Below are 25,365 nucleotides of genomic sequence, written 5' to 3' on the forward strand. Positions count from 1 at the left end.
AGTGAAGGCTTGGATGGTTTTTGCTCAGTCTGATTTAGCACCAAGTGTGGAATTTCAAAACCCTTTTTATTGTATGTTTTGTTATTTTTTTTTTTGTTAGTGTCTAAGATGCCTCTTGAGTCTAATAAGGGAAAAATAGTTCCTCCATTCCTTATCCCCACTGCAATCAAAACATCATGGCTTAAAATCCTGATGTTTTGATTGCAGTGCTGAGATGTATTATTGAGGTAATTATATTACCATATCGTAGGCCTACATTCCTTTACCTGTTATTTGCAATACAACATAACAACCATAAAAAACAGAACGGAAACCTACATTATAAGTAGTAGCCTATAATAAACAAAACAACAACAAAAATACAAAAAAGGAAGGAACTGGGTTCTAATTCTAAATTAAAACAAGTTTCAATTGAATTAATTAATTGTAATTAAGTGCTTTTTTTTAATCTATAGTTCTAGGTTATACAACGGCAAAGTGGGGTCTTTCTATATGGCAGCTACTGTGGCTAAACATGTCAAGAAAAAGTCAACAGAAAGATGCAGTCTCATGTTGGACCTCCTATTGGCTGTGACGCAACCCAGAGTCCTGGCCAGAGCGCTGTTTCACTCCTCCAACTGGCATTCAGGCGTTTGCGTCCCAAGCTTCCACTGTGCCCTCCCCTGCGACTGTTGTCCCGTTAGTGGGGTCCTCACAGGGCTCCCCAGGTGAGCACGAGGATCACACCCATTCAGCCGGAGCAGGGGGATGACTGAAAGAAGTTGGGTGATTCAGAAAAACCGGCGGTTCTGACGGTGCTGTTCCAAGAGGCGCAGTCCTCAAACAACAATATGATGTCTGCTATAGAGACTGGCGGGTACCAACCCGCACAGCTGCTCAGCTGGGTCTATATGTCTTTGCAAGACGCACCGAGCAGCGTTTTCGATGGGTTTAAATCCGAGTCGGACACTTCTCCTCAGGGCACGAACAACTCCAAGCGCAGCGCAGCTGATCTGAGCTCCAACTGTCTCAACAACTTCTTCCATCTGAGCAGTGAGGTATGTCCATGTGATGCTACGCTGTCACAACTCTAACCATGAACACTTTGCATGGCAGTTTACAGTACCCGTGTTTGGATGAAACTTTCATTGAAAAAAAAAAAAAAACGAAAAAAAAAAAAATCTGTCCTCACATATATTATTTTTGTGGCCTATACAGTAAACCTCACCTGCATGCCTGCATTGGGTCGCACTGTGGTGAGTGGGTAGTATATGAATATGTGTTTTGTACGCCCATATAGTGCCTGAGTGTGTTCAGACTGTTCTGGTGTCAGCGTGCAGCTGGAGGAGGAATGGCAGGTTGAGAAAGACCTCTCACAAGTTTGAAAAATGTTAGAGCTCACCCTGACTGGCCTCTGCGTGGCCAGAGGAGTATGTACTGTTAACTCAGTGGGGAATTTAATTTAATGCTGACCCATTGAGGAAAAGCAGCAAAACAATTATTTATTTTTATTTACATTCACATCTAAAATTCTCCAACCATCATATATTAACTTCGAAAGCACTTTTTGACTTTAAAGTTCCGATGAATTCAAATTATAAACTGTATCTTTACACATGCCAGATATGTGGCGGTTTGATGTCTCATGCAGAAGATTCCCCCTCTGCAATGTGCATCACAAATAGTTTTTTGTGATACCCTCGGAGTAAACAGACAGTGTCTGCAGGCTGTTCTTCATGTTTGCCCTGCGGTGCCATAGCACCCGTCTCCTCCAGATGCACAATGATGCTGATTATGTCGTGCCAGTATAGGACGAGTTGTAAGAATGCATGACAAAGGCATTTTGTTCTAACAAGGAAATGGACACTATTGGTTCTCACAGTAAACACAGTAAAGACTGCACATCTGCAGGAATCAAATAACGTTGGCTACTGTTAGAGGGACAAACAGGAGAATCAATCAGGGTGATGGACTGACACACCAAGTGAAATGCTCTTTCATTGTGGAGTCACAACAATAAACTTCTGTGTTTTAGTGAAATCCGACATACTTTCGTGCACAGCTCAAAAGATAATAGATTTATCGATTAGTATGAACACAAATTGAAAATCCATCAACAACCATTTAAACATTGATGAAGTTATTGAGTAAGCAGAAATGCCAAACATTTACTACTGCCAATTGTAAATATGTTTGTGTTTCTCTCCATTACATCACTGGAAATGAATATCTCTTGGTTTTGGATTGTTTGTCGGGCACAGCATGCTATTTTAGGACATCACCTTGTCCTTTGAGAAATCATCTTAGGCATTATTTTTCAGATATTTTGTAAACCACATAAACAGATAAGGGATTCACCAACAGCTAATGAAAATGATTTCTTAGCTACAGCCTTACTTTAGTGTATGAAGGTCTCCACTGTATATTTTAACCTTTACATCCTCACAGCTCCATTGCCGGTGATTTATCATCTTTGCCTACAATTTTCTCACACAGGCCTTGAACAACAATTTCTACAAGAGGTCCTCGCCTTACGGGTCCCTCAACAATATCGTGGACGGCCTGAGCTCACTGGCGGACCATTTCTCAGACCTCTCTCTGTCCCCCGAGACACGTAAACCCAGCAAAAGGCCACCGCCCAACTACCTGTGCCACCTTTGTTTCAACAAAGGACACTACATCAAAGACTGCCCTCAGGTGAGCCAGTCAGTGACGCTCTACATCAGTCAGGAACAGATCCACAACAGCCTAAGCTGAAACAGCTGTGCAGTGTGGGGGCCATTTGAGCTGTCTATCAAATGCATGAAAATAATTCAGAGAACGCACGAAGTGCTGCCTGATGAAGAGAAATTCATAAAAGTGAATGAGGTGACATATTCTATGAGATTTGATCAGAATCTCAGATCTAATCCACACATCCCTCACATCCCTGATTTTGTTAAAGCGAATTTAAACTCTAGGTTACAATATTATGTTTGGATAATTTTTTTCAGCGTGAAATAGATTCCTCAGCACATATTTGGATTAGATGTACCACCGCAGGCTGGTAATGAGCAGCAGATGCCAGATTGGATCTCAGAGCTGGCCATAATGAAAGATGATAGGTTTCTCTGTGGAACTAGGCACGACCTCTACTCCAAACATGAAAGAAATATTACCACTGCTTTATGTGCAGCTGTGGTTCCCCATTGATCATGTTCAGAGGGAAATGCCTGACATTTGTTAGGTGTAATGGAAATAATTAAATGACTGATGGACAGGATGTGTCCAAGAAGCAAACTAGCAAAAAGTAGAAATTCAAATAACTGGTAAACTTTTAGTGGCCAATTACATATAGAAGCTTATAAAGTACGATTGTTTCCTGTTTTGCTGATTCCCTCACGCGAAAGCTGCAAAACCCTCAGATAAATCCACCGATTTGAACACTGGGGGAATCTAACGATTTCTAATGAAGAGTCAGACGGCAAAGTTAGACATAGTTTTCTCGAGAGTCACATCTCATAATTCTACAGTAGCTTTTAAAACAATTGTGGGTTCAATAGATTAGTTAACCGGCTACAATAGCCTATTTCAAACGTTTTATTTGCAACGCACCAGTCTTGGCACGTGTTGAAATCCTGCTGTGTGAGGTTGCTGATGAGAAAGCTGATACCATTTTACATCCGTACTGCAAATACATAGCTGGAGCCAGCTATGTAGCTATGTTAGCTTATCTCAGCATGAAGACTGGAAATGTGAAGACAGCTAGTCAGGCTCTGTCAAAAGGCCCACAGCTTATAATCGTTGGCTTTATATTTACATTTCTGCAAGTACTAAACCAAAAATATATCATTTGTAAGATTTAGAGGTTCTTTTTGGAGGATTGTTACTTTTGGACGGAGATACCAGCTGTTTCCCTTCTTTATGCTAAACTAAGTTTACTTACTGCTGGTTCCAGCTAGTCTACATATTTACTGTATATCAGAGTGATATAAAAGTTCTGATGTGACTCTCGGTGGCTAAACAAATAAGCACATTTCCCTAACTATTCTTTTCACTCAAAAACAGAAATGTCAGTTTATTCTGAAGACCTTGCTCCACATTTTGATCGCTCTCCCCTCTAGTCTTGTCTCTGAAACCTCATTGCCTCCATCACTGCTAACACTCAGGAGATTGGTGCAGTTCAGCACAGAACGCAGACCGTGTAGGAATGTAAGGAATGTGGAGAAAATATTCTGCAGTGAGCTCGGCAATTGCAGCGCAAAGAAGCCGTGACTATTGATTTATCAAAATCAGAAATATATCCCCGATCCAAACGTGCAAACGTAAGCGCTCAACTGGTTTCCAAATTTACAACCAACACACTGACACTTACACCAATGAGCCAAAACACTTGAGCAGCCCTGCCTAATATGCTTTTGGCGGTATCCTGCAAACGTATTGACTTTGAAGGTATCCGGCATCAAGGCATTCACAGCTTTTCCTTCAGGTCTTATATGTTAGGATTTGGATCAGAGTTTTCCAGCACATCCTCCAACACTTTGGGGTGGCCAATTTTCTTTTGTCCCTCCCTGGAACGACAGTCGGTAGATAGTCATCACTACTGACCTTAGCCCCCCCCCACAAGCCTCACTCTTTCTGATATGCTCCAACCTTGTCTTCTGGCCGCAAGACTTAGTCGCTCAGGTTTACACACCTGCACGTTTCTCCTGCAACAAACGAAAAACATACTGTCCGCTTAATGTTGAATGTTAAATATGTCCCACACGTCGACATGGACCTTTGTTATGAGGTAATCAATGTCATTTACTTCTTCTTAGATCGATCATAATGTTTCTGCTCATCAGTGTGTTCTGATTATTGGCTTTGAGGTTGAGTTTTGACCTCACTAGACAGCACAATGAAAACCAAGACACCACAAGACATCCCTGAATCATTACTTTTTACATGTTTCTTTCAAGTGAGAAATACATCAAGTAAAGCATTGCAAAATGAATTATCAAAGGGCTGTTTTTTTATGACAGTGATATACCCGCTCTTATTACCAGCGATCAGTTTTGATCGTTGCAGTCTTTCATAGCTGACTGCTTTGCACTGGAGCTGCAGTGGACAGGAATCAAAGAATGTCACGGCTCAGTAAGATGAGAGAAGAAGCACACAGGAAGCGGGTTTGCGGGGCCTTTAACGGTCTTTCTCTGGGAGGAATGAGGCCCAGGTCAACTCCACAAGTCTGTTTCTTTGATAAAGAAACACATGGTACTGAAGAAAGAGGCCTGAGGTGATGACAAATAATTAAAAAAGGGAAAACCACAGTATGAATTTGGGTTGCAGTCCTTCTCAAAGATATAAGATATACTATCTATGCTTTACTCAGCATATCAGCGGTGGAGACACAGTGGAGAGTTGGGTTACTTGTTTCACGAGGAGTTTAAGAGATATTTATGATTCTTCTTTGCAGCCACGCCCTTTAAAATGTGCAAAATCTGGAAGCCATTTCTGCGGCTGGCTCTCAGCCGCTCTTGCTCTGCTTTAGAAAGATGATGTCAGATTTTATCACGTGTTGCTAACATTTCAGACCCAAAACGATGATTATGGAGCTGTCGTCATGACAAAAGGTCTCTTCAGTTGAAGCTGAGATGAGCGTTCTTCTGAAGCTGTAACTAATGAACAAACTGCTTTTTGTTCTTGTTGGCTGGAATCTGAGGCATTTTCAGCTGGAGACGGCTGAAATTCAGACTTTTGAAGTCTGACTATATGCTGGAGAGCAGAAAAATTACTTCATGTCCAACTTGCATTTTAAATAGGACTGTTAAACTGTCAATCCTCTGTCCTTAGGGTTGCCTCCATTTTCAGCCAAATGCGTCATATGTTTTTTTTTTTTTTTTTACCTTTCATTCCTTAACCCCAGGGTCACAACATTTTAATGACCCTTCGCCAATTAAGTAGCTGAACCCGGTTACTGTAAAGAGAATATGCAAGTGACAGAGTGCTGACAGTAAGTCAGTGTACGGTGGGAAGGGCTTCGGATAAATAAGGAGAGCATTGTTTCTGCCGAGCGGCCGTGGAGCCAAAGGTCAGGAAGTCAGGCTGTATTGTTCGCACAGCTCCGCTTGGCTGGAGTCATCTCCGTCTCTCGCTCTCTCTGTCTGTGCAGAGAAGCAGCTATTGGACTCTCATTCAAAGAGCCACTGAGCAGCTGCCTGGAGACGACTGCATCCACAACGTGTTTTTGGAAACAGTGGGCAGCACAGGAAGTGGCTGTATGTCTTTATGGTTGCAGTTTAATCAAGTTTGAATGGAGGGGAAAAGTCTGATCTGATAATTACTTTGGACAGGGGAACCTTTGATAGCTGCAGGGATTACGAGAGGAATTCCTTGATTTATATTTGAAAGTAAACACATTTATTTTTAGTTCCAAGCTGCTGAAGTTATGACCAGCATTCGTCCTGTGAGCCAAGTTCCTTAACCTGTACTGTTACCCAGCGCTAAAGTTTTCCAAATGTTGTATTTGCAGTTATTTTTTTTGAATGCATTCAAACGACAGAAATCAAAGTATCAATAATGGGCTTGAGAGTTGTTGATAGGCAGATGTTGTTACTTTTGAACCAAGACAGGCTGCCTGTCTTCTGTTTTTCAGTCTTTGCGTTAAACTAAGCTAGCCAGTTAACCTTCTCATTTTAATCTCGGCAAGAAACTATTTCCCCAAGACATTAAACTTCTCCTTGAACATAAAGTAAAATTCCACAATATTCTGTACTTTGGAGAATTTTAGTTTTTCGTCATTGTGTACTTTGCTCAACATTTTTGGAAATATTTGTTGTTGAGAAGATTGAAGCCAATCATATTAGTCCTGTAAACATGAAGATACAGCAATGAAAAGGTTTGCTTAGCAGATTGATCTTTGTCACACTGACTGAATAGAAACGGTGATTTTTAATTGTGCCAATATTTGCTTGATATCAGCAAACAGACACATCAGTGCAATCCTATTTTTGGACATCATTTTAGAGATGTCATTTGTTTGGCTCGTTATGGATGTTTGATCTCACAGTTTAGAAGGTTTTTAAGGTGACAATCAGGTTAAATAGTGATAATAGTATCAGCATTGTTCTGGGTTCTACACTGTACCTCCATCGAGGTGGAATAATAAAGTTCACAGCTGAATGTGTAACTGGACAATCTCATGCAACACTGTGTGACTACTGTTGCTTTGTTCCTTTTGTTTTCACTGCTGATAGCTGTCTTATCTCTCCACAATTTGCTGTCTGTTACTTTTGGCCGAAACATCTGCTGAGGAGGATGAGGAAGATATAGGAAACCCTGGAATGTGGGGTAGAAAGACTCCCTCTTATAACCAGTGTCTGTCATCTGCTCGAAGCTCGTGAACATATAGGAAAAAAAGCAGTAGAGCTCATCTTTTGTGTGGTTGCATATTTTAAACATGAAATCACTTTTGTTTTGCAGGTGAGTTTAGATTTAGATGACAGTTTTTCCAGTTTAAATGACATAAATGGAGGGAAAGAGAAATGATTATGACTATCGAGTTTGTCTGTTTGTCTCTTAGTATACTTTAATCCCATTTTAAATTATATATTGTTTGTACTGCACCAAACCTACCAACTGCAGCAGTCATAAGATGTTACCTTCTTGAATCTCCAATGTTTCCAACTAAGCTGTGAATATTTAGCAGTGGCACCTCTTGTTTGTCTGCCAGCCCACCTGTCCCTGTCATTCACTCTTTGTGTAACATAATACCAGTTTACAGCTGCTGTATATGTCGTCAACTTGACTGGAGCTCAGTTCAGAGTCTGACCAAGTAGAGTTTGTATCGGTAGATTAACCTCCTCTTATGAAAACCGTGCTGTGTGTGAAATAAATGCAAAGAAGCGTAATGTCAGTGCAAGTGTGTGTGGCAGTGACTCTCATGCTCTCAACAATGGGCTAATGGGTTAAAAATCTGGAGAGCCATGGAAGAAAATATAAAACTAATCATCTGCTCTTTGGCCTCCAGTTGTTTGGATCTAATCATCTATTTAGGATAAACGGAAAGTTAATCCAGGCTGTATTTCACATGTACAAGATTTGCAGAAAGGCTGCGTAGAAGGATTACAGCTTTGTGCTGTATCTGTGTAAAGGAGTCATTTGATATCTTGATGTTTCGTTAAGTGGAGCATTTGGCCCTGGTTCGTTCTGGAAAAGAGGAAACAGCATTGTGTAAGACATTAGTTAGCGACCACTGGCAACTGCTCTCTCTTTATTAATGTGGTGAAGCTGGTAGAGAAACTTCATCTACATTTAAACCTGTGTCAAAGACAGAAATGCTGAGTTCAGCACCTGAGAGTAGCTGTCTTAGATTCATATACAGTAATTGAAACTCAACTAATGCAACAGTGTGTCTGCCAAAGCAATCCTTTAAATATCCAGTAGTATAATGTAACAAATACATAGTTACATACTGTAAGTACAAACTGTTATTCTCAGCTTGTTGATTTTTTTAGCGATACGAGGTTTTACAAGACAGGGATGCCACAAACATACGATGATCTTACAGAATATCGTGCATTACTGTCGATTAAAGAATTTAAAGCAGTGAAATTTAGCACAGGCTTAAATAACAACAGCACTGTAATGTTATATTATCACTCCTAAAATCTGAAGATGATCATTAAAGTGAAATCCAATCCAATCTGATGTCTGTAAATAGCTTGTTTTGTCTGATAAACACTCCAAAAGCAAAGGATATTTATTTTTACAACGATAGAAAAAAGAGAAAAGCAGTAAATTCTCACATTTAAGAAGCTGTAATCACCGAATTCCAGTTTCAATTAAGCACAGATTCATTTAACTTCTCTCTAGCTGCAGTAACAACTGCCCTTGTAATAAATCTAGAATTTCTACTGCTCTCTCTTTAAGAAAAATCGAAATTCATTCATTTGTTGTTTTAAACCCTCCTGGAGATAATTGATTTCACAAGATGGTAAAAGTGAACACTTAACTTTGTGTAGGAGTCTTTAAAACATAAGAGACCTATTGCTGTGGATTTCAGTCCGGGCATTAATGTGTTGTTTTGCTTTGGTAACAGCTGGGCTTCTCCGTGATGCTGTGGGGGTTGGATACAAATTAAACTCAGCGAGGGAGAGAGAGCGCTGTGGGTTTGTTAGTGTGGAGTAATTGACCACATGGTATCCAGTAGGCTTGGCGTTACTGTTTTCTCCAGTCTTTTGGGGGTATGGGAATGGGGGGAGAGAGCGAATGAGGGAGAGAGAAAGGAAGGGGTGGGGGGGTGGGGGGGACTTGGAGAAGTCCATTGTTTATCCTGATGGTTTCCAGATGAGGCAGCCACCTCCTGGGCCTCTCTCACCAGGCCACAAGGATCTGGGCCAGGCTTATCTGCTGCAGCTTTCCATTCTGGTTTTACATGGCTCTGTGGCTGGTTTAAGTTACACAACATAAGTTATGGTTGCTGGATGGGATATGTTGTAATGCACATAACAAATACATTTAGTATCTGTTCATCTTAAAGCAAAACAGTTTCTCACACTTAGTTTTAGGCCGCAGAGATCTTCAATTAAACATAAGAAATTTGTTTCGGGAAAATGTTTGTGCTTTTTTTTCTTTTTGACGAAGAAAGTGGGGTCAAATGGAAATTGTACTCATAAAACAGCCTTTTACCTTATGCAAAATATCATGCCATCGTGTTCTTAGCAATGCTAGGAACATGTTGGTCCAGACTGAAATATCTCCAATGGTCAGACATGATTTTTCTGCCCATTCTCATTCCCAAAGTGTCAAATAGGACATTTTTGACAAAGCCGTTGACGTCAGAGAGATACGCACAAGGTTAACATTGGTGTCGGCACCAAGACCACACAGGACAATGAAGAAGGTCATGAGACAAAGTAGACGGAATGACTTTAACCAGGGAGACCAGTGTTCAACTTCATGACGCAGCAAACGTCAACATGGATTTCGTTTAAGTGATTTACATAAGTTACCGACGTAACGGAGCGTATTTAACTCACTTAGTATATGTAAAGCAATTTATGTGAAGTACACAATGTTACTTACGTAAAATGACTCATTAGCCTTTGCTGATCTTTGTGTTTAGCGCTAACTAGCAAATGCTGACATTCTAAAACACTATAATCTAAGATGGTGAACAAGGTCCATGTCAGTACTCTACATTGGCATTTTAGCATTAAAGCACCGCTGTGTGCACATAGAGCCTTAGAGAGACACTAGCGCAGCTATAGACGTTTCAGTTTTGGCTGCGAGTGTCTTGGTATTATGATCATATCATGGTAGGTAGATAGGTATATACTTTATTAATCCCCGAGGGGTTGCAATTGAAAAGTGACACTTCAGTTTTCAAGTTTCACAGGTCACTGTTTTCATCATGTTTACGAGTGCTCCGATTAATATTGGAAAAAAAATACTCTTATTAATGGTTATTCAGTACCATAATGTGGGAAACTGCCAAGACGCGTCATCTACTGTGTACAGATGGCTCGATGATGGATTTGTGCATTTCCTGCCTTCACTCAGTCTTTCCTGCTTTCAGTAAGAGTGTCCATTCGCTGTCAGGTCAGAAGTTTGATTTTCATTTGTTGGTTGTCAGTGTGACGTCTTTGATGGGACCGGTGGAAACTCTCGGAGTGTGCCGTGCCCTTTGCTGCCCTGCGGGCTCCAGACTTTTAGGTAGTGTTTGTTTTGCTTGTTCTGAGGAGTGAAAGCTGTTTCCTCCCTCAGGAAGATGATGAGCTGTCTGCTCTCCCTGCAGGCGCTGGAGAAAGAGGGCTTCCATCAAAAGGGACCTCCCACAGTGCCTCACTGTGGCTAAGTGATGCAAACACAGGCCTCAAAATGCCTCACAGTGGTCTGAACAGTTAGAGACTTGGCTGTTTGAACGTCAAACATGTTTTGTTAGACAGATGTAGTCCTGGAAATCAATAAGGTGATCTTTTCAGAAGTTCTTAACCTGACATATGTTCCTGCTGTGAAAGTAAAACAATGATTGACGTGAACTCCTCCGGTGGTGCAGATTCCGTCTTATTTTGAACTTGCCCTACTTTTCAGCCAAGGTTCTTCTAATTCAAACCAGTCTTGTCGAGATGATTTTCTTGTGATGGGTTTAGGATTTTGTCATGTTACACAAGTGTAGAGTTCATCTGGGTTTTATTTCCTCCCTGCAAAGATCTTTGCCTCCTGATTGGTGGGTTACGGCCAGCTGGGAGAGATGACAGAGAGCCTGAGGTATTTGTCCTATAGCGGTGGGGCCTCTCCCATTGGTCCCCCCACAGGCGGGGCCTCCTTTATGGTTCCCTGGGATCATAGCTGGAGGGAGGGAGTCATTTATAATGGGAAAGCTGAGACGACTCCTTTTCTGTCCAAAAAAATAAATTACACTAAAAAAATTACAACATATTCCAACGTCTTTGGAATAAACTTTTGCAACTTTTCTATTTGCTTCCATTGTGCGACCAATCCAAAGCTCTCCGCCACCCTTCTACAACTAGTTTAGATAAGAAAGATCTCTTGTCATTTTAGGCCCACTTCTCCAGTGTCGTAAATCAAGCATCTAAACTTGTGCTGACAAACCATAAATAATCATCTCATTCTGGAGACAAAACTATTCCATAAACTCAACTCTCTTGACCACCAACAGGGCTGCTATCACTTCCCGTTCTAATCACACAGAGCTTTGAGTTGGCTGCCGCCCAAAGAAACCAAACGGGTCAGTCCATTCTCCCCCAGTTAAAAGTGGTGAGAGGCAAAACGCATGCAAAGCTATCGAGGTTTACATATGAAGTCATTCATGTGCAAGCTGTCTGCTATATTTCTTTTCAGGCCCGACCCAAAGGTGAAGGCCTGACCCCGTATCAGGGAAAGAAAAGGTGCTTCGGCGAATACAAATGCCCTAAATGCAAGAGGAAGTGGATGAGCGGGAACTCCTGGGCCAACATGGGACAAGAATGTATCAAGTGCCACATCAACGTTTACCCTCACAAGCAGGTAACGGCACATCTGAACAGAGGGGAACTAGGACGGCTTCTTTGGGGCCCTCAGCAGCTAGCAGTGGACACTGTGGGAGTCGGAAATGGGCCCCGCCCTGTTTTCAGTCAGTCAAATCCTAATAACTAAGAAAACTAATTTACGCTTTGTGGCTAGATGGTTACAACATATCTCCTTGTAGTTGGAACCTTGAGGCCAAGAGCTACTTGTACAACTACAGGACAGAGCAGGTACAATGTTTTCATCCTCGAGCTTAGGAACAACTTTCTGCCAGGTAAACTACAGGACGTAAACAGGTCATTAAAACCCTTAAATTCCCTGTGACTAGGACGTGATATGATCAGTTGTACCAAAACGCTCTCTCTGTGTCGCTAATTCTCTTGCTCCTTGTTCCAGAGACCTCTGGAGAAACCGGACGGCTTGGACGTGTCGGACCAGAGCAAGGAGCATCCACAACACCTGTGTGAAAAATGCAAAGTCCTCGGCTACTACTGCCGCCGGGTGCAATAACACACTCCGCGTGCCTTACGTACTCCTCCAAAGTGTTATCCAAAAGGGACAGCTATATCTTAGTTACTAAAACACATAATAGTTATTGTACTGTGACGCATCTAATAGTTTATTCTCATGAAATACCCTCTGTGACACTGTGACTCTCAGTAGAAGAGGCTCTTTGTGGTGGAGAGGAGTGCTTTTACATTTGCTGGGTTCCTGTAAGTTCCTCAGTTTTCATCACGTGAATGTTCATTTGAAGTCTTAACTATGAACCAAGAATCTTACCAACTGTGAATTAAGAAACTTTCGCTCCGTGTCCGTCTTCACTCGTGTCCAACATGTTGGAGCAAAGAGTTTCCAGATGAAGATTCTCTCTTACATGTTTGTATATTTCAGAAATAACTTAAATGAAATGATGTTTTTTCTGTATAAAATATGCAAGTCTTTACTAAAGAAGGTTATGCAGTATTAATGTGCATTATTTTCTGTATTATCAGTACTGGTGGGTACATCCTTTTTGAATATATTTTGAAGCCATACTGTGTTTTGTTGAATATTACAATTTGTGAAGGAATATATTAGCCAACTAACACGTAGTCTTTATATACTGTGCGCTACAATTTGTTGTGAAAACACATCAGGTAGTTTAGTCATTCCGAAGGTTTTTTTTTTTGTTAAACTGCAAACCAATACAACAATTTGTAAGTAAAGTGAATAAATTACAGCAGTTATATTTTGGCACACGGTGCTACAAAAGGACACACCAAAGTGCTTTTTATGGGCCATACTGTCTCATATGAGACATGACAAAACACAATGACACAAAAATCTGAATGTAACAAGGATCATGAAGGGTTATGGAGAAGGTTGCATGAGAGTGTTGATTTTAAGGAGATTTTTTTTTCCCCACAGGAGTTGTGATCGTAAATGAACATGAAACAGAAATACCCTCCGACTTCTGTTTGAGAAGTGTGAAATGCCATTTAATGTGCCTTAATTTGAGTAACCCATGAGATGGATCCCTTTCTCTTAAAAATGTTTTTTTTGCATTAAAATGTATTTTAAAATGTTGTTTAGCATTTCTGAGTTTGTCTCAACTAACAATCTAAGCACAAAAACAAAACAAAAATCGTGGTTTTTGCCATCATCCACGTGGCATTATAGATTTAGGGGCTGGGAAAGTCCCCTTAGTCTGCATTGCTGACAACTCACAATATCACGGTCTCTTTTCAACATTTACGAATCCAGATGTTACATTTGTATCTCCCCCTAATAGAAAACAAATGAATCTTTATGGTCTCTCAAAATTGTTGCGCCTTTGGGAAAACTTACTTACAGAAAAGCGAAATCAGATTTGGCCTGTAATATACCACCACTGAAAACTGACCACTGCAAAAATGACCCAACCCCCCCCCAAAAGATGCATTTTCCCTGTTCGAAAGCAATTAGACCCGACACCGTGGATTTGAACTCTTCTGTATGGACTTCGGCAAAATAAATGCTCAACGGAATAAGATCATTAGTCAATTGAAGCTGATGAGGAAAGCAGAAGGAGGCGGGAAGAATGACCAAACACTGATCTCATTCCTCAGGTGGTGATAAAAGATTTTACCAATGGAGACACAAATCTACGACTCACAGCCACTTCTTTAAGCGCAAACTCATCTTGTTGGGGATTTTGTAATGCTTTGACATCCGAGTTCATAAAAAAACTGGCAAGGACAAGCTCGTATATTTAAAAAACAACAACAACAACTTTATTTTTGCAAATAAATGCCCCTTTTCCCAACTAGCTTAAATTTATGTGGCTTAATTAACAGCCCCCTTTCATGTACAATGGAAACACTTAATTTTCTATTCAATATTTTAAGTTCACATTTGGGCATGACACATTGAAGTGCGTTAGTTGTTACCTGAAGAAAGACCACCACCTAAGTGTGTGGTTCTGAAATGATCGGTTATCAGTCCATTTCATGACTGAAGAAAGACACTCCCGACTCTTCTATTGAAATTACCGCAGGACATGAGACGAATGGCAGCGTCCACTGCTCGCAATGGCGTCTACTTGCTCTCCACTAGCTCTCCACAGTCTGCGATAGTGATCCTCTTGGAGGTTCGCCCAGACTGTGAACCAAAAGACTCCACTTTCTTGATCACGTCCAGTCCCTCCTTCACGCTGCCAAAGACAACATGCCTGTTATCCAGCCTGAATGAAGAAAAAGAGGTCTATTTTAGCGGCACTGCCTCGGACAGTGACATGATCCATGTTGCACCCAACTGGGTTTGACTCGTGGGGGGAGGGGGGGTTGGGGTTGGGGTTGGTTCGGTTGATGCCACTACTTCTGCTGTGATTCTGCTATTTTAGGCCATCATACAAATACAGACAGATTTTCGCTTTCATGCCAAAAACATGACACGAATTCACAGCTTCCATCAAGAATTTGACTCCCAGCAGGGAGAGTAAAAACACTGAAACAGCAGCTTATCAATAACCAGAAACTGCTGAACCCATGTATTTAAAAACAAAACAAAACAAAAAAGCTATTTAAAAAAAAAAAAAAAAAAAAAAGGTAGCGGAATATGAAGTCGGGGTACACCTCAGACAGATCTTTTTTTTTTTTTTAGAGTGTATTTAGCTTTAAAAAAAATGTACCTTTTCTGTACCTTCTGTAACAGTAAAGACTCTCACTTAAGTTTCTGCACATCCTGCACTATGATTTAGCATATATGTATCGACACACAGCCTAAATCCTCTATTTCCATGTGGTTTGGAGGTCACATCTTTTATCTTTTCAATTTCCAAACTGCTGCTCACATAACATCGGCAAAATGATCTTGAAGTTTTTTTTTTTTTTTCAATTGTAAGGTAACTTCAGGTTTAAAAAGGCTGAAACAAAAGGCGAGAAGCAAATCTATAGATTATAAAGAATATCTTGGCATCAACTCTTTTCATGAATTTGGCGATGCGTGTCGGTACATACCATTCTGTTTTAGCGGTGCAGATGAAGAACTGCGAGCCATTGGTGTTGGGCCCAGCATTGGCCATAGACAAGATACCTGCAACGCAACAAATGACAAAACATGTATGAAGGAAGTGTTTTCACCTGAGCTGCAGTGAATCCCGAGTCACAAATCCACACAACAGATCATTTTTGATACAGCTTACAAATGGGAAAAAAAAATTAGGACATTCAAATATGACAGCAGATCTTTGGAAACACTGGACCATAACAAGTTATTGAGCAGTTATTTGAACACCATTTGCAAAAAAATGCTGCCACCTGGTGGCCCAAACAAATGACTACATGGAAACCAAGTTAACAATGAAAGGCCATTATGCAATATTTAATAAGTCAAAGTTCATAAAATATTATGTAATACGTTGACCTTCTTAATAACGCAGTTCGAGCAGCTCTGTCATTTTTGTGGCACCAAAGGAGAAACAGAATTTTGAATTTGGACAATTAAGGTGCCCTGAACAAACTAAAGAACATTTTATATTTCTGTAATATTCCTGAAACATACTATTACTTGTCCAGACTATACGTTAGAAAATCCCTGAGAATCTACGAGCATTGCTTTATTTGCAACGGCGCGCAAACAGAGGTACAATCACCTGGTCCAGTGTGCTTCAGTTTGAAGTTCTCATCCGGAAACTTCAATCCATAGATTGACTTCCCTCCAGTTCCATTGTGATTCGTGAAATCTCCACCCTGACAACACAAAACACATCTCTGTCATTACACTGTTAAAAGCAACGCTGGACAACAATAGGTATTACAACAGAGGAAGAGAGAAAAGCCTACCTGGCACATAAACTGAGGAATCACCCTGTGGAACGTCGATCCCTTATAACCAAAGCCTTGTTCACCTGTGCACAGAGCTCGGAAGTTTTCTGCAGGGAAGATTTTGTGTCAGCTTCTCCATCTTCTGACAATCCAGCAAGCGAACAAATTGTAAGGGCTAAAGTTCATACTTTGACATTTTTCCTACAAATAAATATATTTAAAAAAAAAAAAAAGCAATATCTCCTCTTGCTTACAAGACAATATATATATATATATATATATATATATATTGTAACATATATTTATTATTGAATTGTAATCTCTGAATGATGACACATGTCGTATCAACACATTCTTGCATACAGGAAGACCTACTATTGAGTTTATCCCTTCGCGCAGTCGAGGTCGTAATGCAGACTATGTTGCACCAGAATCCTGTAATTACCATTCGTGGTCACAGAGGGCGCTGTTGCTCCCGTTCAGCAAACATTACATACCGTTGCTTTATCGCAAAACTTTCTGGGTTGCAGGTTGTCTAATGTGAAAGTTTAGAGTGAAACTCTCCGGAATAATAATCTTTAGGTTTGTAACGGTCAGTCCGACAAAACAACACCTTGTGATCCTTTACTGATGCTTGACAGAGCAAACGATGAATCAATTAAATAGTAGTAATACTTGTTAGGAGGGGTAATCGACAGCATCAACATCTTAAGTCAAAATGCCAGTTCAGTCACACGCTTGTTTGAATGAAGCAACCCGTCTCACCTCAGATTAAAAAGGTCAAATCAGTTTCTAGTTCTAACTCGTATTAGTTTCATAAGAGGAAAAAAAAAAAAAAAACGATTGTTTACCTGCGGTTTTAGGCACGACTTCAGCGTTGAGCTGTAAAAGAAAGATATAACGCCCGAGGGTTAAAACAACCTGTTCTGCGGGGAAACTTTAAAAAAAAAAATTAAAAAAAAATATAAAAAAATAAATAAAGGAAATGACACGAGACAAAAGCTTTAAGCGTACAAGCAGCATTTTTTTTTTTTTTTTTTTTTGGTCGCGTGCGTTGAAACGCAAAGACCACCATGAGCTCAAGTCGCACGCGCTGCAGGAGTGATCGACTCACCTCAAAGGTGACTCTGCCGAGCGGTTGGTTGTCCGCTGCAATGTCAAAGTACACCGTCGGGTTGTTGTTGTTGGCAGCTGCGGGGCCGCTGCTGTACACGCGAGCGGCGGTGAACGCCAGAGAACATAACTTGAGCCGGTTGGACACCAGTAACATTTTAACACACCAGGCTGGCCGCGGCTTCGACTACTGCGATTATGGTTCAGCGACGCGCCAAAGTCACGCTTTACGCATTAGGCAATGAGGAAGCTCGCTCACACGTCCGGAAGTACACAAATACAAAAAGCACGTGCAGTCTCGCGAGAGTAAATGTTATTTATTTATTTATTTACTTATTTATTTATTTATTGGTGCTGTGTGTTACTCGCATGCTGACCGTGGTGTAAAATAGGTTCCGCGGCGGTAGCATCTCCGGTATCAACAATAGCAAGTGACAGAGGCCCATTGAAAGGAGAATGGGGAGGAAACACCAATAAATATTTAACACTCCTAGTGTATTTTTTTCCCCCACTTCCTCCTAAACAGTCAAGTCCCCGATCGTATCTAAAACTCACTCACTTACTCGAGCATTATTACCTACAAATGCACATTTTGAGCATTCGTTGTTGTTGTTTTTTATGCATCCATTTCACACTGTAAATAGGTAAGAGATTTCAGATGTCACTTCTTTCTGTCTCTGGTTGTGTAACATTTAAACCAAATCTCTATCGAAATTACAACTTGTGCAGCCTAGATTTGTGCACTGGGTGGCAGATGAAGGGCCTGGCATGAAATGTGTTAGGAAAAAAATAGGCAGTAAGCCGTGTGTTTGTTTTAGTCAAGATATGTCAGCTGTCACACAAGGACAGAATTGGAAATTGAAAGTCTTTCCTCTTGTTTCAGTGATGTAACTGAACAAAATATTCAGTTGTACAATTGAATTCATTTATATAAAAAACAAAATATATATTTTGTCCCGTTTAGAAAACCACTGCAACACACAGATTTGAGTTTGTCACCCCACTGTCACAGATTCACAATTTATCAAATTGTGCTTCATAATTTTTGTCCCCTTTTTAGGTGCATAACAGTCATTTATATTTTCGCTTCTGCAGTTTCCTAGTTGAATATTTACATAAAAAAAAGCTCAACTGCACGCTAAACACCATTCCGATGAGCAACCTTGTCTCCTTCTATTTCGATGTGTTAATTTATGCGGGCTCATATATTTTCCACATAAGAGCAAGCTGCGAGTAAAATTTAATATCCATAGTTTACACCTTTAGCTCGGATAAACAGCCTGTGAGAGTCAGGCACAGCTAATGTCAAACTTTGACACAAGTGCACAAAAGACAAAACCAGTGACATACAGGTATCATCTGAATACATATTTATTAGATAAATATTAGGTTGTCACATCATCTAACTACATACAATTCTGCAAGACTAAAAATCACAATTAGTTCCTTTATTTTCTGACCAGTTTAGAATATGAAATGATTGTACATACAATGTACAAACATAGAGACAATGGCCACATTGCATGAATCACCTTAGATTGTATCATTTTTCCAACTGTTCATGATATCAAAAATTGTACAAACTATGGATTTGGTTACAATCTTCTGGACTTGTTCCTCCCACCGCCCTTCCCCATCACCTCCAAGCGATTTTCTTTGTAACCTTTTTTTTTTTTTCTCCTTTTTTAGCTTTAGCACCTCAGAGTATGCAGGTGACAGACTAGAACACTTAGGCTAAATATTACATGTAAAACATAGCTGTCCCAGTTCCCCTAACGAAAGAGGTGAAAGTATATTACAGAGGGGGAACAAAATGCTGAGAGATACCCACAGACACTAACTAACAAGTTTCATTTTCCATATTCAGCCACTTCCAGTAGAGGGGTTGCAAGCTTTTTATTATTCTGAAGAAACAATGCACATTCCCAGGGAAAATGAATACATTTCTGTTCACATGTCTCTATATTAATTTACATATATACAGGCATCCTTGGGACGTTTGACCTAGCCTTGCCCTCAACATCCTTTCCAGGTCAGACTGATGAACGTGCCCTTCCTCTCTGGTTTTTTTTTTCCTTTTCTTTTTTTAATCATTATTTTCCTTTTTTTTTTTTTTTTTTTTTTTCCAAACAACATCCCCCAGAGAAATGGCCCTTTATTGTGATTGTGCAACTACAGATTTGGGGTGCTGCCTTATACTCCAAATTGTCTCTCTTGACAGTAAGAACAAAATATGAAATGATAACGACTTCCATGGGATTGATCAAAAGTTTCAATTCAGATAGTAGAAAAATGAATTTGTGGCAGTGTATTGTTGAAATGTGGACTTTTGATTTGATGTCTCTGTGACTTCATATATGAAACATGTCAGTGCGCTGAACTGGAACAAATAATATTCCTTAAATGACATTTCAAATAATGTTTACATAAAACCAGGGTTGTTAATTCAGCACAATGTTACTTTTGAAAGAAATTGGATTTCTAGCCTTACAGATTATAAGAAAACCAGTATAAAATAATTTACCAAAAATGAAAGGGGATAAAAATGTATATGGTCTCGTGCTTTTAAAAAAGCCACATTTTCTATAACAAAAATATAAACAATATCATGAATTTGTTTAAAATATGGTTGTGATATATCTTTAAAATACCACTGTGTATTGACAATTAGCAACAATTATGATATTCACATAGCTCACTAATTACACTGAAAGCCAGCTGATACCACATCTTTTTAAAACCATTACTGCTCAGTATCACTGATAAAATGTTAACATAAAATTCATTAACAGACAACATTTTCAATCAATACATCTCAGCATGAAAGAAAGTATTGCTTCAAACTGAGTTGGACATCTGAAGACTGAAATGATGCTACACAACCACCTTGAGCTGATGCGAGGAAGGGGACCATAAAGAAATGGGACATGTGTCTTTAAACGACAGGCGTTAAACACCTGGAGAAAAGTGACTAGAAAGCACGATGACCTGCAGGAAATAGCTTATGAGACGTTTGGACTGGCCTCCCCGCGGCGAGGAGGCGAGACAGCTGTCAGATGCTGGTTACAAACAAAGTCAGTGGTCAGATGGGAGTTTGGGAGCATATGTGGTTAGGTTGGACGACTAATGATCAAAGGACAAACATTATCAAGATGATACAAAAATATTCACAATGATATTTACAGTACAATAGCATTTCTTAAAAAATAATACATTTGCATACTGAACAGCACTCTTCTCAAAAAGTGAAATTGAAAAAAAAAAAAAAAATTGTGGCAAAAAGTCTGCACCAATACTGCTTTGAAAACCACTTCTTGAACAGCAGTGATGGATAAACTGTTACTTGTCCTCCCCTATATCTTTAAAACCAATATTACCTCCCATCACATCAATAGAAACACACACAGTCACACGCTCAGCATACACTCGCAGTCTTATACAGGACCGAGCAAACACAAACATTTCCATTCTCATCCCTCTAACTTTGGTGATGTTGAGCAGTTTCCCAAAAGATTTATGGATAGTTTAATTATGCAGCAACAATAAAACAAACAAAAAAAACAACATAACAAACATAACACAGTATATCCAGCAAATACACGATAAATGTATTGCTGATATCATCATTATCCCTTCAATGTTAGTGTTAAATAAAATCATACTAAATCAGACAGAAATCAAAAACAAACAAACAAACAAAAGATCTGTGGAAACAGCAACTGATAAAAACCACACTATCTTTTTTTTTTTTTTTTTTTTTTTTTTTTTACCACTTGGAACAGCACTAGACAAGGGCTTGGCACACATGCACTTTGTATACTACTTAAACAGCACATCATTTAACAGGGAGAGAGATGCCACACTGCAAAGGTGCTGACACAAGTGACACCAGGGCTCATGCAGAGCAGATGGCGATGAAGGAGTTATAGCGGAAAGCAATAAATGCAGCAGGATCGTCACAGGAACCCCAATCTTTCATATTGTACCTTTCGTTTTCATTAAAAATCACTCCTTTCTGCAGGAGGACAATAAATATACAATATGTAGGAGAACAGATATGCTACTCTTCGTATGCAGTATAAAAATTTTTGTGGAAGTGGGGCCAAAATCTTCTCCGTTATAGGTCTCAACCCTCGTAACTAAAAAGGGGGGACATCTTTTTTTTTGACAAAAATATGTATATAGCACAATAGTAGACAAAGTGGAGGCCAATCAATCCCCACATTTTTGTTTAAATGTTGGCAGGAGAGCAAAAATTAGAAAAGAACATTTTGTCAAAGACAGACGTGTACTGATTTAACTGATCCGTTTCCTTTTGTAAAGACCGATTTTCTGTTTTTGCATTGCCAGAATCTCTTGTGCTTTTAAACGATGTGTGGTGGACAAAAACAGTGCGATTAACCAGACCAGTCAGGGAATGGAGCTGTGACACCAGGAAGCTGTGGCCTCTCAGACTGGAATAACACGACACACGCCAGATAGCGCAGGTTTTTTTCAGTTATTTTTCTGTTTTATACAGTGAATTCCTTTTTTCTTCTCAAAAGGAAAGAAAAAACATGAATTAAAAAAATGCTACAACACGTTCCTAATGAGCACACATACACATGTGTGTGGCGTAAAAAAATCAACTGAGTATAGCTGCACAGTTCAAAGGGATCACCAACGGAGTGAGAGGGCGGGGCGACCCTCCCGCCGTCTCTTTGAGTTATAACCTCTTTCAGTCAATCTGCGCTGGCGAATGAGAATTGTACAAGAGGAGGAAGAGAAAGGGAGTGCATCTTTGTGTTTATCAAGTACTGAGTGACCGCCTTGGGTTCAGGGAGGCAGTCAGAAGAGTTTATGTGTGTCTGAAACGCCTCAGTTGTTTTCGAAGAGCGATAGAAGGTCATCGTTGCTATTGCTGGGGAGGTCTGGGGGGTCCAGGTACGACAACAGTTCGTCTGGGTTAGCGAGCTCTGGAAGAAGCTGTGGAAAGGAATGATAAACAAAAGTTTGCTTCGGCTTTCAAGGAAATTCCTCACATTCTGATTAATTTGACCAGATTTGAAAACTTCAGATATCTCTCAGGACTCACGTCTAAAGATGGCTCAGGCATGTCCGACCCTGCTTGGCTGTCCAAACTGCTGGAGGGGTTGAAGGCTAGGTCGCTGTGAGGATGGTTGTTGGGGCCGGGCTGCTGCTGCTGCTGCTGCTGCTGTTGCTGTTGCTGTTGCTGTTGCTGCTGCTGCTGCTGAGGAGGTGGAGCTTGTCGTGAGGGCTGAGGAGGCCCGCTGTGGTGTAGCTGCTGCCCTGATTGGCTCCCAGGGTGTGGAGACGCATGTAAACTCTGCTGCAATGGACCATGCGACTGGTCATTGCCGGCAGAATGAGGTATCTGTTGTAAGAGGGGGGGGATATTCACACTAGAACTTGGTGGTATTTGTATTGTCTATTGTCTAAAGAAAGTATTTTTATGATTGAAATATTACTCTTTTTGTCTAAAATCTGTCAGAAAATTGTGAGAAATGGCCATCACAGTTTTTCTTTTTCAAGCTGCTTGTAATTTGCAAGATGATGGAATTTAAGTTTATCGTGATGGAAGTTATCTTCACTTTGAATCGATACAACTTTAAATGGGAAGCTGGAGTCAGAATATTTGGTTAGCTTAGCTAAACAGCCAACCTCGCTCTCTCCAAATTTGCGTGGCAACCAGCAGAGCCTCGAGGAAATTACTGCTCCTGTTTCACAAGTGTCAGAGCCAGGCCATAGCTACAGCTCAAAGTTTTTATGCTAAGCTAAGCTAACTGGCTGTTGCAGCTACATCTTTCCCATACAGACATGAGAGTGATATCTTTCTCGATTGACAAGAAAGCAAACAGGTGTATTGCCCATAAGTTTCCATACAGCCTGTTAACTACATAAAACTCAGAAACAGTTACAAATTATTTTTGAAATTGTGCAAAATATAAAGACAGAAAAGAGAACAGAAACAAAGAGACACGGTAATGCAGAATCAATGGACCAGGAGGTGGGAGGACTTACTGAGTCAGGCATGTTGTGGGACAGTGGCTTGTCCTGTGCCATCAGGCTGTTGGGCATATCAGGTGGGTGAGACAGCTGAGGACCGTGCATGAAGTCGTTCATCGACGTACCACCAGGGGTGCTGTGAGGGAAGTCGAAGTTCCCGTGACCCTGGTAACTGTTGCCTAGACACCAAATAAGAAAAACCTATTAACACTTGTTCACTTGGGAGTTGGAGTACCAGTTCATTCAAGGATGTCACTGTACGTTGGAACTCTAAACTACCTTGGCTGCCGTATTCGCTGTTGTTGCCCCCTTGCCCAGAAGGTAGCGATGGGTACGGCGATGGGCCGGGGCCGAGCTGAGCTATCATCTCCATCACATTGGGCATGATCATCTGGCTGGGACTCATCGTCTTAAACCTCTTGGCCAGTGGTCCATCTGGATCCTCCTTTATGTGGATATCAGATTTTATCGCCACCGGCCGCCAACTACACGTTGGGTCGATGGTGACCTCCTCAAACTCCGAGCTGGTGAATACAGACGAAATCGAATGGTTAAGATACAACAAAATTAAGATAAGTACATATGCAATCTAAATTAATTTCTTGTTTACACTCACTTTTGAATGGCGTTCAGGATTCCCCACATGTACTGGTCCACTTCGAGTCCTTCTAACAATGCTGTTTTACTGAGGAGAGAAGAGAGATAGACTTTAAAACAGCTTACAAATGCTTAGAGAGACACGAAAGGGCATCCCAGTCAAAACTATTAGTAGTAGTAGTACTGCCAGGTTATTTAAACTGGATAGACTTACTTGCATACAGGACATCGCCATGTCCCCCGCTCACAGTTCAGTTGTAAATATGACTCCAAATCAAAACACTACAGGAACAAGACAGTTTGTCAAACTTATTAAGCAGTAAATAATTATCTGTAAAGGCATCACATTGTTGACTAGTTGTAACTGCTGTGGTGATGGTTCATGCCTGCAGTAGTTACCTGAACGTGTTTGCAGTCGTGGCCTCTCGCTGGAAGCTGTATTCGTCGGAAGGTGATCGGACATTTGAGGGAAACCTTGATGGCCGTCTGCTCCACTCCGTCCTCTCCGTTGAGCGTAGTGTTGCCCGATGACGCCGCTACGCTGCTGAAGTTCCTCTTAACTTTGAGGCAGAAGAGGAAACGCAGCGTGTAAAGCAACAAGTCTGAGAACGATGGGGACATTCGGGTGCAGAATGTGACTGCGTTCCTGTGTGAATACCTTTGGTGATGCAGTGCTCCGCGGGCAGAAGCCTCTTCTTCAGTAAGCCCTGGAGGACGGAGCGAACTGAGGGCCTGTGGACCAGCTGCAGCACAAACAAGTGCGACTGCGGGAAGAAACACCACCGTCACTATCACAAACATCCCGCCAAGGTGTATTAGTTGAATGCTTTCTTTACTGTTTCAACATCCCGAGAAACAAAGACACGGCAGATTCATTTATGACTTTGTTGTAAGCTTTAGCATTAAATATGATCCAGAGGGAGATTTCTTCTATTGTATGACTGGCAAATATTTTTGTGTCAGGATTTGTATAAACCTCTTTTCATTAGTTCTGGGGATTTATGTACTCACACAGCAGCAGGCAGTGACTGTGATCTGGATTGTGTTCCTTCCTGGCTGGCATACGTGTTTCAAGTGCAGGGGTTTGTGGGAGGTCTTGTTGTCGCCCCGCTCGATGGTGAGCGGCGTGGCGTTGACGCTGACCTGGACCGATGCCGGCCAGTTGGTGTTCATCTGACGGTCTTCGTGGTGGTAGCACTTAAACTGCAGCTCCAAGTCCGATCTGCACAGACAAGCAAAATAAAAATATACATTGCTGAGTGTTATGGAGCATTGTGAGGCACAGAAAGACAAAACAGCAGCAATTCATTGTCACAAATCACTCAAATAGTTTCCGATGTAAAAGAGCTCATATAAAAACAGGTCAACAAGTGAGACTCAATTTTAAAATGATATG

The 25,365-nt window shown here is 40.7% G+C and overlaps 3 protein-coding genes across 6 annotated transcripts in view; 1 reads left to right on the forward strand and 2 right to left on the reverse strand.

The window, feature by feature from the left end:
- Positions 1-650: 650 nt before the first annotated feature.
- On the forward strand, positions 651-13,530 carry LOC138617121 (zinc finger CCHC domain-containing protein 24-like). Of its 2 annotated transcripts, XM_069691848.1 has the most exons (4): positions 651-1,037; positions 2,476-2,676; positions 11,806-11,970; positions 12,367-13,530. In XM_069691848.1, the coding sequence occupies exons 1-4, from the start codon at positions 831-833 to the stop codon at positions 12,478-12,480; spliced, it is 687 nt and encodes a 228-aa protein (XP_069547949.1). In that variant the 5' UTR covers positions 651-830; the 3' UTR covers positions 12,481-13,530. The 2 variants fall into 2 exon arrangements, with proteins under 2 accessions (XP_069547949.1, XP_069547948.1); XM_069691847.1 differs by lacking the exon at positions 12,367-13,530 and having other exon boundaries at positions 11,806-12,099.
- Positions 13,531-14,205: 675 nt separating this feature from the next.
- On the reverse strand, positions 14,206-17,625 carry ppifb (peptidylprolyl isomerase Fb). The gene is made up of 6 exons (XM_069691849.1): positions 17,368-17,625; positions 17,105-17,135; positions 16,272-16,360; positions 16,082-16,178; positions 15,447-15,522; positions 14,206-14,671 (listed from the first exon to the last, which is right to left on the reverse strand). The coding sequence occupies exons 1-6, from the start codon at positions 17,521-17,523 to the stop codon at positions 14,527-14,529; spliced, it is 594 nt and encodes a 197-aa protein (XP_069547950.1). The 5' UTR covers positions 17,524-17,625; the 3' UTR covers positions 14,206-14,526.
- A 1,088-nt stretch (positions 17,626-18,713) lies between these two features.
- LOC138617125 (zinc finger MIZ domain-containing protein 1-like) overlaps positions 18,714-25,365 on the reverse strand; it is a 110,141-nt gene continuing 103,489 nt past the window's right edge. For all 3 annotated transcript variants that reach the window (XM_069691867.1, XM_069691866.1, XM_069691868.1), the window contains 9 exons: positions 24,981-25,191; positions 24,628-24,733; positions 24,369-24,529; positions 24,184-24,251; positions 23,989-24,057; positions 23,652-23,896; positions 23,388-23,551; positions 22,441-22,740; positions 18,714-22,331 (listed from right to left, as the gene is read on the reverse strand). In XM_069691867.1, coding sequence (XP_069547968.1) covers positions 22,224-22,331; positions 22,441-22,740; positions 23,388-23,551; positions 23,652-23,896; positions 23,989-24,057; positions 24,184-24,251; positions 24,369-24,529; positions 24,628-24,733; positions 24,981-25,191 — 1,432 coding nt within the window. In that variant the 3' untranslated portion in view covers positions 18,714-22,223. The remainder of the gene's footprint in view (positions 22,332-22,440; positions 22,741-23,387; positions 23,552-23,651; positions 23,897-23,988; positions 24,058-24,183; positions 24,252-24,368; positions 24,530-24,627; positions 24,734-24,980; positions 25,192-25,365) is intronic.

This window comes from Brachyistius frenatus, unplaced genomic scaffold, assembly GCF_029030835.1.
Source record: "Brachyistius frenatus isolate BFR_SWC_R1_liver_20210118 unplaced genomic scaffold, ASM2903083v1 Contig_11, whole genome shotgun sequence".
Taxonomy (NCBI): domain Eukaryota; kingdom Metazoa; phylum Chordata; class Actinopteri; family Embiotocidae; genus Brachyistius; species Brachyistius frenatus.

What these genes read in the sequence shown, in the direction of transcription:
- LOC138617121 (XM_069691847.1), top strand. Translation starts at nt 831, where the DNA reads ATGATGTCTGCTATAGAGACTGGCGGGTACCAACCCGCACAGCTGCTC. An exon ending in TCTTCCATCTGAGCAGTGAG is followed by an intron (nt 1,038 to 2,475) that starts GTATGTCCATGT and finishes TTTCTCACACAG; the next exon opens with GCCTTGAACAACAATTTCTA. An exon ending in ACATCAAAGACTGCCCTCAG is followed by an intron (nt 2,677 to 11,805) that starts GTGAGCCAGTCA and finishes ATTTCTTTTCAG; the next exon opens with GCCCGACCCAAAGGTGAAGG.
- ppifb (XM_069691849.1), bottom strand. Translation starts at nt 17,523, where the DNA reads ATGTTACTGGTGTCCAACCGGCTCAAGTTATGTTCTCTGGCGTTCACC. An exon ending in TCGGCAGAGTCACCTTTGAG is followed by an intron (nt 17,136 to 17,367) that starts GTGAGTCGATCA and finishes TTTCTTTTACAG; the next exon opens with CTCAACGCTGAAGTCGTGCC. An exon ending in ACTGAAGCACACTGGACCAG is followed by an intron (nt 15,523 to 16,081) that starts GTGATTGTACCT and finishes GTTGCGTTGCAG; the next exon opens with GTATCTTGTCTATGGCCAAT.